We start from the raw sequence: 15,362 nt of genomic DNA on the forward strand, positions 1-15,362 counted from the left end.
TGTTAAATGAGGTCATGACACTTAACTCTATACCCAAGCAGAAGCAACTTGAACAGCACTTGCCTCTGCTGTCCAGTCAATCTGATGCATTGTTGCAGTAGACTTAATTGTTCTGTGATTATTTCATATGAGTTTGACATTGGCATGAATACTGTAAACTGCATATCACCCTTCTGGGATCAATGGTGTAAAGTTTATGTAAGATATTTTTTGGTTAGCAGGCACAAAACACTTAAATGTTTTGATGATGAAAAAGATTTTTTTAAGTACTTTGAGTCTCTTTCATAGTTAGAGGACTGCATAGTCCATTAAAGACATGAATTATTCTCAACACGAAACTAATATTTTGTCTCACCTGAAAGGAACTAGCAGTCTCCACTCTTCCATCTATTTGTAATTACTGGGGAAGGAGTTTTACACTCATAGTACCTTATGTCTTGAACATTCCTAACTTTCATACAGTTTCTTAAATTTTTGTATGCTTTCTGCATTAACGATTCCATCCACAGTTTGGATGAATTTTGATATTACTTGTTTTTTGTATATGTTGTGTATTTATCACAGAATGGCTTGCTTTCATTCATTATTTTCAATAGTGGTCTTGCAGTTTGTTTGCTTCTCAGAACTGAGCTCAGTAACAAAAAGGGCTTAAGCATTGCTGTGAACACTGAGTTAAATGTTAGATTGATAAGGTCATCAGTATTAAAATGTTCTTGGTATTAATGTATCTGCAGAAAACTAATTATTTATCTTCCATTTGGTAGCAGAACTAAGAGAAGAAAAGATACATTAAATGAGTATAAGATGCCACATGGCTTGTGTAGTATGTTAATTGCATATTTTCTTGTCTGAACTGGATACTATACTTATATGAAAAAAGTTACAAAGAATTGATTTTCCTTTTTGTTACAGACCTACTGAAAGCTTTGAAGCGGCTGTTCTCCAACAGGATTTGGACAGGGACCCTTTTTAATGCTACATTGTCGATTCTCGCTCTGTCAGGTTACTGGAGTTTTAAACCAAAGTACTTAGAAAACCAGTTCCGTAAGAGTGCTACCGAGGCCAACTATTACACAGGTAAGGCTAAACATACCATGCTTTATCCCCTGTACTCAATGAAAGAATGTAGTTTGTTAAGTTGATAAATGCCTTTACTTATAGGTGATGGATGAAATATATTTTTGCATCGCCTGTCTTTTGGGTAGTGGGATAGCAAGTTTAACCCAGGGAATCCCTGCCCTTTGGCAGCCATCAGAACTGGGGCTAGAAACCTTAAATCTGCATACCAGTAACTGATTCCCACAAACGATGCATGCCTTTTTGCAATTAATCCAGTCCATAGAAATGAGAAAGTTGATAAGTATGGACATATAGATTTTTTGGTCGATTATTAAAAATCTTGTTTTTCATAACTCTTAAAGAAATGCTCTATAAGAATGCTGAACTGATACAGATGAAATCAGATATGTACAGATCACATTATGAAACAAAATGTGTTTATGATATGATTTTTTCCTCTGAGATTTGATTTTTAATTGGATGTCAAAAATTTATAATGATTTTAGCTCCAGTTAAAGGAATATCACTCTGCACTTATGTAAATATTTTCCTAAAGGACTTTAGTTAAGGTCAGTAAGTATCCCTTGGGAATTTGAGCAAACTGTGTCTGCTTTTGGTGCCAAGGCACTGCAAATACTTAACCTTAGATGTTGCATGTGATCAGGATGAGTGCTGTCAATCATTTTGCAATTGGCTCCTGTCTTATCCTGTCAAAGGTAGGCTTATCTAATTATTACGTTAATTGTTAGTTGCCAGAAATAGATTTGACAAAAAATGGGACAGGTTTTTAGAAAATTATTCTAACAAAATTGTTATGAACCCTGACTGAAAAGAAACCCCCAAAACAGTAATTTTTCTCCACTGTGAGCATGAAAGATGCATTTTACAATCAGGAAGGTCAGTACCTTCTAACCTCTTTCTTTCTAGTGGGGAACACCGACTTTCCCACCGATAACTATCCTTACAATCAGGTAGCAGCTGCTCACTTATTTACGTCATGCACTTGGCCAGTCAGAGATGCCATCAACCCATTGGCTCCCAGCCAATTATAACTCGTATTCTTTTCATACATCCAGTGCCTTATCAAGGATTGAGGGGCTCTGGTTCCAGAATATTACATTATGGTCCCCTTGAAAAGAGGAGGAGTGTATTTATGGGGTAACCAAACTTTTGGGGTCTGGACTTACTTAAGAAAAAACAGTTCCTCTCATTTTCAAGGCTGCCTGAGGCTACTGGTTCATGGCATAATGAAAGATAAATCAGGTTTTCTTATTTTCAAGCCCCTGAAAATACTACGCCCAAGGGTCTCTCTCTCTCTCTCTCTCTCTCTCTCTCTCTCTCTCTCTCTCTCTATATATATATATATATATATATATATATATATATATATATATATATATATATGTATATATATATATATATATATATATATATATATATATATATATATATATATATATATATATATATATATATATATATATAAATATAAATATATATATATATATATATATATATATATATATATATATATATATATATATATATATATATATATATATATATATATATATGTATATATATATATATATATATATATATATATATATATATATATATATATATATATATATATATATATATATATATATATTTTATATTTATTATACTTTGTCGCTGTCTCCCGCGTTTGCGAGGTAGCGCAAGGAAACAGACGAAAGAAATGGCCCAACCCCCCCCCCCCCATACACATGTATATACATACGTCCACACACGCAAATATACATACCTACACAGCTTTCCATGGTTTACCCCAGACGCTTCACATGCCTTGATTCAATCCACTGACAGCACGTCAACCCCGGTATACCACATCGCTCCAATTCACTCTATTCCTTGCCCTCCTTTCACCCTCCTGCATGTTCAGGCCCCGATCACACAAAATCTTTTTCACTCCATCTTTCCACCTCCAATTTGGTCTCCCTCTTCTCCTCGTTCCCTCCACCTCCGACACATATATCCTCTTGGTCAATCTTTCCTCACTCATCCTCTCCATGTGCCCAAACCACTTCAAAACACCCTCTTCTGCTCTCTCAACCACGCTCTTTTTATTTCCACACATCTCTCTTACCCTTACGTTACTCACTCGATCAAACCACTTCACACCACACATTGTCCTCAAACATCTCATTTCCAGCACATCCATCCTCCTGCGCACAACTCTATCCATAGCCCACGCCTCGCAACCATACAACATTGTTGGAACCACTATTCCTTCAAACATACCCATTTTTGCTTTCCGAGATAATGTTCTCGACTTCCAAACATTCTTCAAGGCCCCCAGAATTTTCGCCCCCTCCCCCACCCTATGATCCACTTCCGCTTCCATGGTTCCATCCGCTGCCAGATCCACTCCCAGATATCTAAAACACTTCACTTCCTCCAGTTTTTCTTCATTCAAACTCACCTCCCAATTGACTTGACCCTCAACCCTGCTGTACCTAATAACCTTGCTCTTATTCACATTTACTCTTAACTTTCTTCTTCCACACACTTTACCAAACTCAGTCACCAGCTTCTGCAGTTTCTCACATGAATCAGCCACCAGCGCTGTATCATCAGCGAACAACAACTGACTCACTTCCCAAGCTCTCTCATCCCCAACAGACTTCATACTTGCCCCTCTTTCCAAAACTCTTGCATTTACCTCCCTAACAACCCCATCCATAAACAAATTAAACAACCATGGAGACATCACACACCCCTGCCGCAAACCTACATTCACTGAGAACCAATCACTTTCCTCTCTTCCTACACGTACACATGCCTTACATCCTCGATAAAAACTTTTCACTGCTTCTAACAACTTTCCTCCCACACCATATATTCTTAATACCTTCCACAGAGCATCTCTATCAACTCTATCATATGCCTTCTCCAGATCCATAAATGCTACATACAAATCCATTTGCTTTTCTAAGTATTTCTCACATACATTCTTCAAAGCAAACACCTGATCCACACATCCTCTACCACTTCTGAAACCACACTGCTCTTCCCCAATCTGATGCTCTGTACATGCCTTCACCCTCTCAATCAATACCCACCCATATAATTTACAGGAATACTCAACAAACTTATACCTCTGTAATTTGAGCACTCACTCTTATCCCCTTTGCCTTTGTACAATGGCACTATGCACGCATTCCGCCAATCCTCAGGCACCTCACCATGAGTCATACATACATTAAATAACCTTACCAACCAGTCAACAATACAGTCACCCCCTTTTTTAATAAATTCCACTGCAATACCATCCAAACCTGCTGCCTTGCCGGCTTTCATCTTCCGCAAAGCTTTCACTACCTCTTCTCTGTTTACCAAATCATTTTCCCTAACCCTCTCACTTTGCACACCACCTCGACCAAAACACCCTATATCTGCCACTCTATCATCAAACACATTCAACAAACCTTCAAAATACTCACTCCATCTCCTTCTCACATCACCACTACTTGTTATCACCTCCCCATTTGCGCCCTTCACTGAAGTTCCCATTTGCTCCCTTGTCTTACGCACTTTATTTACCTCCTTCCAGAACATCTTTTTATTCTCCCTAAAATTTACTGATAGTCTCTCACCCCAACTCTCATTTGCCCTTTTTTTCACCTCTTGCACCTTTCTCTTGACCTCCTGTCTCTTTCTTTTATACATCTCCCACTCAATTGCATTTTTTCCCTGCAAAAATCGTCCAAATGCCTCTCTCTTCTCTTTCACTAATACTCTTACTTCTTCATCCCACCACTCACTACCCTTTCTAATCAACCCACCTCCCACTCTTCTCATGCCACAAGCATCTTTTGCGCAATCCATCACTGGTTCCCTAAATACATCCCATTCCTCCCCCACTCCCCTTGCTTCCATATATATATATATATATATATATATATATATATATATATATATATACAAAGTATAAAAAAAAAAAAAAAAAATATATATATATATATATATATATATATATATATATATATATATATATATATATATATATATATATATATATATATATATATATATATATATATATATATATATATATATATATATATATATATTTATATATATGCCACTGGAGAGCTAGATAGTATGTTTGAGGAAAGGAACCTGGATGTTCTGGTTCTGAGTGAAACATAAAAGAGAATAATGGCTTGGGGTGTCTTTGGACGAAATTCAGGAACTGAGTGAAAGTGTAAAAGAGTGTAAGGATGTGAGGTCCAGACTGAATTGGGTAAAAGATGAAGGTTTATTACAAGCGGTGAACGATTACTAGTGCTTATGTACCTAACCATGAAAAGGAGGAGGATGAGAAGCAAGTGCTTTAGGAGGAACAGAGTGACTGGGTCAGAAGTTATGATGCAAGAGACCAGGAATTAGTAATGGATGATTTAAATGAGAAGGTGAGTACTGCAGCAGTTGAGGTATAATTGGGGGCATTGGGTAATCACTAAAGTAAATGGAAATGGTGAACCACTATTGTTGAGTTGTGTGCTGGAAAAGGCTGGTGAGTGGAAACACTAGGTTTAAAAAGAGGGACATACACAGGGATACGCATGTGGAGAGGAAATATGGTCAATGGATATTATTTGATTACATACGAAATGATAGTTGTGCAAAAGAGAGACTCTTGGATATAAATGTGTTGAGAGAAGCAGCTGGTGGGATGTCTGATCATTACCTGGAGGAGGTAAGAGTAAAGATTTGTTAAGGTTTTTGGAAGAGAGGATATGGGTTAGAAAAAAAGTGATGAAATTAAGTGAGTTTGGACTAGAGACTTGTATGAAATGATATCATGAGATATTTAGTTTTGAATGGAAATAGGTTTGAGTAAATGAAACTGGCAAAGTATATGAGGAATGGGAGGTATTTAAAGAAGCATTGCCAGTATTTGCGAGAGAAGTGTCTAGTACACGTAACGTGGGAAGTGGGCAGGTGCAAAATAGGTAGAGTAGTGGGATGACAAAGTAAAGTTGCTGATGAAAGAGAAAAGAGAGATGCATGGGCAGTACTTATAGGGAAGGATTGCAAATGATCGGAAGAAGTGTAAGAGTAAGTATTAGGTGATTAAGAGGAAGATTCAAGGCTTGAAAAAGAGGGCAAATGACAGTTAAGGCAAGCAAGTATCAGAAAACTTCAGGGAGGATACGGAGATGTTTTAGAAGGAAGTTAATGGTGTGAAAAAACAAGAGAACAAATTGGATCACTGGTAAAATTGGCAAATGGGGAAGTAGTAACGTGTTGTTTTGAGATGAAGAGGAAATGGAGTGAGTATTTTAAAGGATTGATGAAAATGTTTGGTGATAATGTCGCAGATGTAGGGTGTTTGGGTTGGGAAGGTAAGTAAAGTGAGAGAGTCATGGAGAGTGGTTTGGTGAAGAGAGATGTGGTGAAAGCCTTGCATAAAATGGAATTTGGTAAGGCAGCTGGAGCAGACTGTATTGCAGTTGAATTTCTTAAGAAAGAGTTGACTGTGTTGTTGATTTGTTATCTATGATTTGTTATCTATCTAAGAGGTAATGAAAGCTTTGCGAAAGATGAACGACGGCAAGGCGGTGGGTTTGCATGGTATTGCAGTGGAATTCATTGAAAAAAGGGTGACTGTGTTGGTGAGTGGTTGTTGAGGATATTCTGTGTATGTATGGCTCATGGTGAAATGCCTGAGGATTGGCGGAATGAATGAAGGCAAGGGGGATAAAGGTGAGTGTTCAAATTACAGAGGTATAAGTTTATTGAGTATTTCTGGGAAATTGTATGGGAGGGTATTGATTGAGAGGGGGAAGTCATGTACAGAGCATCAGATTCGGGAAGAGCGGTTCTAGAAGTGGTAGAGGATGTATGGGTCAGGTGTTTACTTTGAAGAATGTGAAGAATGTGAGAAAAACTTAGAAAAACAAATGGATTTGTATGTAGCATTTATGGATCTGGAGAAGGCATATGATAGAGCTGGTAGAGATACTCTGTGGAAGGTACTAGATACTCTGTGGAAGGCACTAAGCGTATATGGTGTGGGAGGCAAGTTGATAGAAGCAGTGAAAAGTTTTTATCAAGGTTGTAAGGCATGTGTACGAGTTGGAAGAGAGAAAAGTGATTGGTTCCCAGTGAATGTTGACTTCAGGCAGGGGTGCGTGATGTCTCCAAGGTTGTTTAATTTGTTTATGGATAGGGCTGTTAGTGAGGTGAATGCAAGAGTTTTGGAGAGAGGGGCAAGTATATAGTATATTGTGTATGAGAGGGCTTGGGAAGTGAGTCACTTGTTTGTTGTTCGCTAATCATACAGCACTGGTGGCTGATTCGGGTGAGAAATTGCAGAACCTGAGTTTGTTAAAGTGTGTGAAAGAAGAAAGGTGAGAGTAGATGTGAATAAGAGCAAGGTTATTAGGTACAGTTGGGCTGAGGGACAAGTCAACTGGAAAGTAAGTTTGAACGTAGAAAAACTAGAGGAAGTGAAGTGTTTTAGATATCTGGTTGTGGATTTGGCAGCGGATGGAACCATGGAAGCGGAAGTGAGTCACAGGGTGGGGGAGGGAGACGAATATTTTGGGAGCATTAAAAAATGTGTGGAAGGCGAAAACATTATCTCAGAAAGCAAAAATAGGTATGTTTGAAGGAATAGTGGTTCTAACAATGTTATGTGGTTGCGAGGCGTGGGCTATAGATAAAGTTGTTCGGAGGAGAGTAGATGTGATGGAAATGGGATGTTTGAGGACAATATGTGGTGTGAGGTGGTTTGATCGAGTAAATAATGAAAGGATAAGAGAGATGTGTGGTGATAAATAGAGTGTGGTTGAGAGAGCATAACAGGGTGTATTGAAATAGTTTGGTCACATGGAGGGAATGAGTGAGGAAAGATTGACAAAGAGGATATATGTGTGAGACGTTGAGGGAATGATGAGAAGTGGGAGAACAACTGGAGGTGGAAGGATGGAGTGAAAGAGATTTTGAGCGATCGGGGCCTAACATGCAGGAGGGTGAAAGGCGTGCAAGGAATAGAGTGAACTGGAAGGATGTGGTATACCGGGGTCGACGTGCTGTCAATGGATTGAACCAGGGCATGTGAAGCGTCTGGGGTAAACCATAGAAAGTTTTGTGCGGCCTGTATGTGGAACAGGAGCTGTGGTTTCGGTGCATTGTGCATGACAGCTAGAGACTGAGTATGTACCTAACCATAAAAAGGAGGATGATGAGAAGGAATGTGGAAAGGGAGCTGTGGTTTCGGTGCATTGTGCATGACAGCTAGAGACTGAGTATGTACCTAACCATAAAAAGGAGGATGATGAGAAGGAATGTGGAAAGGGAGCTGTGGTTTCGGTGCATTGTGCATGACAGCTAGAGACTGAGTATGAACGAATGGGGCCTTTGTTGTCTTTTCCTAGCGCTACCTCACACACATGAGGGGGGGGGGTTGTTATTCCATGTGTGGCGAGGTGCCGATGGGAATGAATTAAGGCAGACAGTATGATTTATGTACATGTGTATATATGTATATGTCTGTGTGTATATATATATATATATATATATATATATATATATATATATATATATATATATATATATATATATATATATATATATATATATATTGGGTCATTCTTTTGTTTGCTTTTTTTGTTGCTGTCTCCCGCGTTAGCGAGGTAGCGCAGGGTAAACAGACTAAAGAATGGCCCAACCCAACCACATATATATATATATATATATATATATATATATATATATATATATATATATATATATATATATATATATATATATATATCTTTTCTTTTTTTTGCTTTGTCGCTGTCTCCCGCGTTAGCGAAGTAGCGCAAGGAAACAGACGAAAGAATGGCCCAACCCACCCACATACACATGTATATACATACACGTCCACACACGCAAATATACATACCTATACATCTCAATGTACACATATAGATACACACACAGACATATACTTATATACACATGTACATAATTCATACTGTCTGCCTTTATTCATTCCCATCGCCACCTCGCCACACATGGAATAACATATCCCCCCCCTCATGTGTGCGAGGTAGCGCTAGGAAAAGACAACAAAGGCCCCATTCGTTCACACTCAGTCTCTAGCTGTCACGTAATAATGCACCGAAACCACAGCTCCCTTTCCATATCCAAGCCCCACAGAACTTTCCATGGTTTACCCCAGACGCTTCGCATTCCCTGGTTCAATCCATTGATAACACGTCGACCCCGGTATACCACATCGTTCCAGTTCACTCTATTCCTTGCACGCCTTTCACCCTCCTGCATGTTCAGGCCCCGATCACTCAAAATCTTTTTCACTCCATATTTCCACCTCCAATTTGGTCTCCCACTTCTCCTCGTTCCCTCCACCTCTGACACATATATCCTCTTGGTCAATCTTTCCTCACTCATTCTCTCCATGTGACCAAACCATTTCAAAACACCCTCTTCTGCTCTCTCAACCACACTCTTTATTTCCACACATCTCTCTTACCCTTACATTACTTACTCGAACAAACCACCTCACACCACATTTGTCCTCAAACATTTCATTTCCAGCACATCCACCCTCCTGCGCACAACTCTATCCATAGCCCACGACTCGCAGCCATACAACATTGTTGGAACCACTATTCTTCCAAACATACCCATTTTTGCTTTCCAAGATAATGTTCTCGACTTCCAAACATTCTTCAAGGCTCCCAGAATTTTCGCCCCCTCCCCCACCCTATGATTCACTTTCGTTTCCATTGTTCGATCCGCTGCCAAATCCACTTCCATATATCTGAAACACTTCACTTCCTCCAGTTTTTCTCCATTCAAACTTACCTCCCAATTGACTTGTCCCTCAACCCTACTGAACCTAATGACTTTACTCTTATACACATTAACTCTCAGCTTTCTTCTTTCACACACTTTACCAAACTCGGTCACAAGCCTTTGCAGTTTCTAACATGAATCAGCCACCAGCGCTGTATCATCAGCGAACAACAACTGACTCACTTCCCAAGCTCTCTCATCCACAACAGAGTGCATACTTGCCCCTCTTTCCAAAACTCTTGCATTTACCTCCCTAACAACCCCATCCATAAACAAATCAAACAACTATAGAGACATCACACACCCCTGCCGTAAACCAACATTCACTGAGAACCAATCACTTTCCCCTCTTCTTACACGTACACATACATTACATCCTCTATAAAAACTTTTCACTACTTCTAACAACTTGCCTCTCACACAATATATATTCTTAATACCTTCCACAGAGCATCTCTATCAACTCTATTATATGCCTTCTCCAGATCTATAAATGCTACATACAAATCCACTTGCTTTTCTAAGTATTTCTCACATACATTCCCTAATCTGATGCTCTGTACATGCCTTCACCCTCTCAATCTATACCCTCCCATGTAAATTCCCATATAATTTGAGCACTCACTTTCATCCCCTTTCCCTTTGTACAATGGCACTATGCAAGCATTCTGCCAATCCTCAGGCACCTCACCATGAGTCATACATACATTAAATAGCCTTAACAAACAGTCAACAATACAGTAACCCCCTTTTTAAATAGATTCCACTGCAAAACCTTCCAAACCGGATGCCTTGTCGGCTTTCAACTTCCACAAATCTTTTACTACCTCTTCTCTATTTACCAAATAATTTTTCCTAACCCTCTCACTTTGCACACCACCTCGACCAAAACACCCTAAATCTGCCTTTCTATCATCACACACATTCAACAAACCTTCAAAATACTCACTCCATCTCCTTCTCACATCACCACTACTTGTATCACCACCCCATTACCACCCTTCACTGAAGTTCCCATTTGGTACCTTGTCTTTCGCACTTTATTTACCTCCTTCCAAAACATCTTTTTATTCTCCCTAAAATTCAATGATACTCTCTCACCCCAACTCTCATTTGCCCTCTTTTTTACCTCTTGCACCTTTCTCTTGACCTCTCTTCTCTTTCTTTTATACATCTCCCAGTCATTTGCATTATTTCCCAGCAAAAATCGTCCAGATGCCTCTCCCTTCTCTTCACTAATAACCTTACTTCTTCATCCCACCACTCACTACCCTTTCTAATCTGCCCACCTCCAAAGCTTCTCATGCTACAAGCATCTTTTGCGGAAGCCATCACTGCTTCCCCAGATATATCCCATTTCTCCCCTACTCCCCTTACGTCCTTATATATATATATATATATATATATATATATATAGTGAAGTTGGAGAAAAATGTAGCTTAGACATTGAAGCTTATTGACACAGTGGTGAAATTGATGAGAACTGCTATTGACGTTTGTGTGAATAAATTGTACATTTCCTTTTTCCATAGCCAGAGGTTGAACCATTATGTGACATTCATTTTTTTTTCATTCATTTCAAGCTAAAAGTTTGTTTCTAAATTGTTCTTACATTTTTCATATGTATATATATGTATGTGTGTGTGTGTGTGTGTATGTGCATATGTGTGTGTGTGTGTGTGTGTGTGTGTATATGTATATATATATGTATATTATCCCTGGGGATAGGGGTGAAAGAATACTTCCCACGTATTCCTCGCGTGTCGTAGAAAGCGACTAGAGGGGACGGGAGCGGGGGGCCGGAAATCCTCCCCTCCTTGTATTAACTTTCTAAAATGGGAAACAGAAGAAGGAGTCACGCGGGGAGTGATCATCCTCCTCGAAGGCTCAGAGTGGGGTGCCTAAATGTGTGTGGATGTAACCAAGATGTGAAAAAAGGAGAGATAGGTAGTATGTTTGAGGAAAGGAACCTGGATGTTTTGGCTCTGAGTGAAACGAAGCTCAAGGGTAAAGGGGAAGAGTGGTTTGGAAATGTCTGGGGAGTGAAGTCAGGGGTTAGTGAGAGGACAAGAGCAAGGGAAGGAGTAGCAATACTCCTGAAACAGGAGTTGTGGGAGTATGTGATAGAATGTAAGAAAGTAAATTCTCGATTAATATGGGTAAAATTGAAAGTTGATGGAGAGAGGTGGGTGATTATTGGTGCATATGCACCTGGGCATGAGAAGAAAGATCATGAGAGGCAAGTGTTTTGGGAGCAGCTAAATGAGTGTGTTAGCGGTTTTGATGCACGAGACCGGGTTATAGTGATGGGTGATTTGAATGCAAAGGTGAGTAATGTGGCAGTTGAGGGAATAATTGGTATGCATGGGGTGTTCAGTGTTGTAAATGGAAATGGTGAAGAGCTTGTAGATTTATGTGCTGAAAAAGGACTGATGATTGGGAATACCTGGTTTAAAAAGCGAGATATACATAAGTATACTTATGTAAGTAGGAGAGATGGCCAGAGAGCGTTATTGGATTACGTGTTAATTGACAGGCGTGCGAAAGAGAGACTTTTGGATGTTAATGTGCTGAGAGGTGCAACTGGAGGGATGTCTGATCATTATCTTGTGGAGGCTAAGGTGAAGATTAGTATGGGTTTTCAGAAAAGAGGAGTGAATGTTGGGGTGAAGAAGGTGGTGAGAGTAAGTGAGCTTGGGAAGGAGACCTGTGTGGGGAAGTACCAGGAGAGACTGTGTACAGAATGGAAAAAGGTGAGAACAATGGAAGTAAGGGGAGTCTGGGAGGAATGGGATGTATTTAGGGAATCAGTGATGGATTGCGCAAAAGATGCTTGTGGCATGAGAAGAGTGGGAGGTGGGCTGTTTAGAAAGGGTAGTGTGTGGTGGGATGAAGAAGTAAGAGTATTAGTGAAAGAGAAGAGAGAGGCATTTGGACGATTTTTGCAGGGAAAAAATGCAATTGAGTGGGAGAAGTATAAAAGAAAGAGACAGGAGGTCAAGAGAAAGGTGCAAGAGGTGAAAAAAAGGGCAAATGAGAGTTGGGGTGAGAGACTATCAGTAAATTTTAGGGAGAATAAAAAGATGTTCTGGAAGGAGGTAAATAGGGTGCGTAAGACAAGGGAGCAAATGGGAACTTCAGTGAAGGGCGTAAATGGGGAGGTGATAACAAGTAGCGGTGATGTGAGAAGGAGATGGAATGAGTATTTTGAAGGTTTGTTGAATGTGTCTGATGACAGAGTGGCAGATATAGGGTGTTTTGGTCGAGGTGGTGTGCAAAGTGAGAGGGTTAGGGAAAATGATTTGGTAAACAGAGAAGAGGTAGTAAAAGCTTTGCGGAAGATGAAAGCCGGCAAGGCAGCAGGTTTGGATGGTATTGCAGTGGAATTTATTAAGAAAGGGGGTGACTGTATTGTTGACTGGTTGGTAAGGTTATTTAATGTATGTATGACTCATGGTGAGGTGCCTGAGGATTGGCGGAATGCGTGCATAGTGCCATTGTACAAAGGCAAAGGGGATAAGAGTGAGTGCTCAAATTACAGAGGTATAAGTTTGTTGAGTATTCCTGGTAAATTATATGGGAGGGTATTGATTGAGAGGGTGAAGGCATGTACAGAGCATCAGATTGGGGAAGAGCAGTGCGGTTTCAGAAGTGGTAGAGGATGTGTGGATCAGGTGTTTGCTTTGAAGAATGTATGTGAGAAATACTTAGAAAAGCAAATGGATTTGTATGTAGCATTTATGGATCTGGAGAAGGCATATGATAGAGTTGATAGAGATGCTCTGTGGAAGGTATTAAGAATATATGGTGTGGGAGGCAAGTTGTTAGAAGCAGTGAAAAGTTTTTATCGAGGATGTAAGGCATGTGTACGTGTAGGAAGAGAGGAAAGTGATTGGTTCTCAGTGAATGTAGGTTTGCGGCAGGGGTGTGTGATGTCTCCATGGTTGTTTAATTTGTTTATGGATGGGGTTGTAAAGGAGGTAAATGCAAGAGTCCTGGAAAGAGGGGCAAGTATGAAGTCTGTTGGGGATGAGAGAGCTTGGGAAGTGAGTCAATTGTTGTTCGCTGATGATACAGCGCTGGTGGCTGATTCATGTGAGAAACTGCAGAAGCTGGTGACTGAGTTTGGTAAAGTGTGTGGAAGAAGAAAGTTGAGAGTAAATGTGAATAAGAGCAAGGTTATTAGGTACAGTAGGGGTGAGGGTCAAGTCAATTGGGAGGTGAGTTTGAATGGAGAAAAACTGGAGGAAGTGAAGTGTTTTAGATATCTGGGAGTGGATCTGTCAGCGGATGGAACCATGGAAGCGGAAGTGGATCATAGGGTGGGGGAGGGGGCGAAAATTTTGGGAGCCTTGAAAAATGTGTGGAAGTCGAGAACATTATCTCGGAAAGCAAAAATGGGTATGTTTGAGGGAATAGTGGTTCCAACAATGCTGTATGGTTGCGAGGCGTGGGCTATGGATAGAGATGTGCGCAGGAGGATGGATGTGCTGGAAATGAGATGTTTGAGGACAATGTGTGGTGTGAGGTGGTTTGAGCGAGTAAGTAACGTAAGGGTAAGAGAGATGTGTGGAAATAAAAAGAGCGTGGTTGAGAGAGCAGAAGAGGGTGTTTTGAAATGGTTTGGGCACATGGAGAGAATGAGTGAGGAGAGATTGACCAAGAGGATATATGTGTCGGAGGTGGAGGGAACGAGGAGAAGAGGGAGACCAAATTGGAGGTGGAAAGATGGAGTGAAAAAGATTTTGTGTGATCGGGGCCTGAACATGCAGGAGGGTGAAAGGAGGGCAAGAAATAGAGTGAATTGGAGTCATGTGGTATACAGGGGTTGACGTGCTGTCAGTGGATTGAAGCAAGGCATGTGAAGCGTCTGGGGTAAACCGTGGAAAGCTGTGTAGGTATGTATATTTGCGTGTGTGGACGTGTGTATGTACATGTGTATGGGGGGGGGGGGTTGGGCCATTTCTTTCGTCTGTTTCCTTGCGCTACCTCGCAAACGCGGGAGACAGCGACAAAGTATAAAAAAAAAAAAAAAAAAAAAAAATATATATATATATATATATATATATATATATATATATATATATATATATATATATATATATATATATATATATATATATATATATATATATATATATATATATATATATATATATCTTTCATACTATTCGCCATTCCCGCATTAGCAAGGTAGCGTTAAGAACAGAGGACTGGGCCTTTGAGGGAATATCCTCATCTGGCCCCCTTCTCTGTTCCTTCTTTGGGAAAAAAAAAAAAAAAAAACAAGAGGGAAGGATTTCCAGCCCCCCGCTCCCTTCCCTTTTAGTCGCCTTCTACGACACGCAGGGAATACATGGGAAGTATTCTTTCTCCCCTATCCCCAGGGATATATATTTTTCTTTTTCTTTCTTTCGTACTATTCGCCATTTCCCGCATTA

General features: G+C 39.9%; 1 protein-coding gene across 8 annotated transcripts in view; it reads left to right on the forward strand.

Moving 5' to 3' along the window:
• The window catches only part of LOC139757318 (solute carrier organic anion transporter family member 74D-like), a 180,591-nt gene that overhangs the window by 110,121 nt on the left and 55,108 nt on the right, over nt 1-15,362 (forward strand). For all 8 annotated transcript variants that reach the window (XM_071677723.1, XM_071677727.1, XM_071677729.1 and 5 more), the window contains one exon: nt 913-1,077. In XM_071677723.1, the coding sequence (XP_071533824.1) occupies nt 913-1,077 (165 nt within the window). The remainder of the gene's footprint in view (nt 1-912; nt 1,078-15,362) is intronic.

This window comes from Panulirus ornatus, chromosome 25 (assembly GCF_036320965.1).
Source record: "Panulirus ornatus isolate Po-2019 chromosome 25, ASM3632096v1, whole genome shotgun sequence".
Lineage (NCBI taxonomy): Eukaryota > Metazoa > Arthropoda > Malacostraca > Decapoda > Palinuridae > Panulirus > Panulirus ornatus.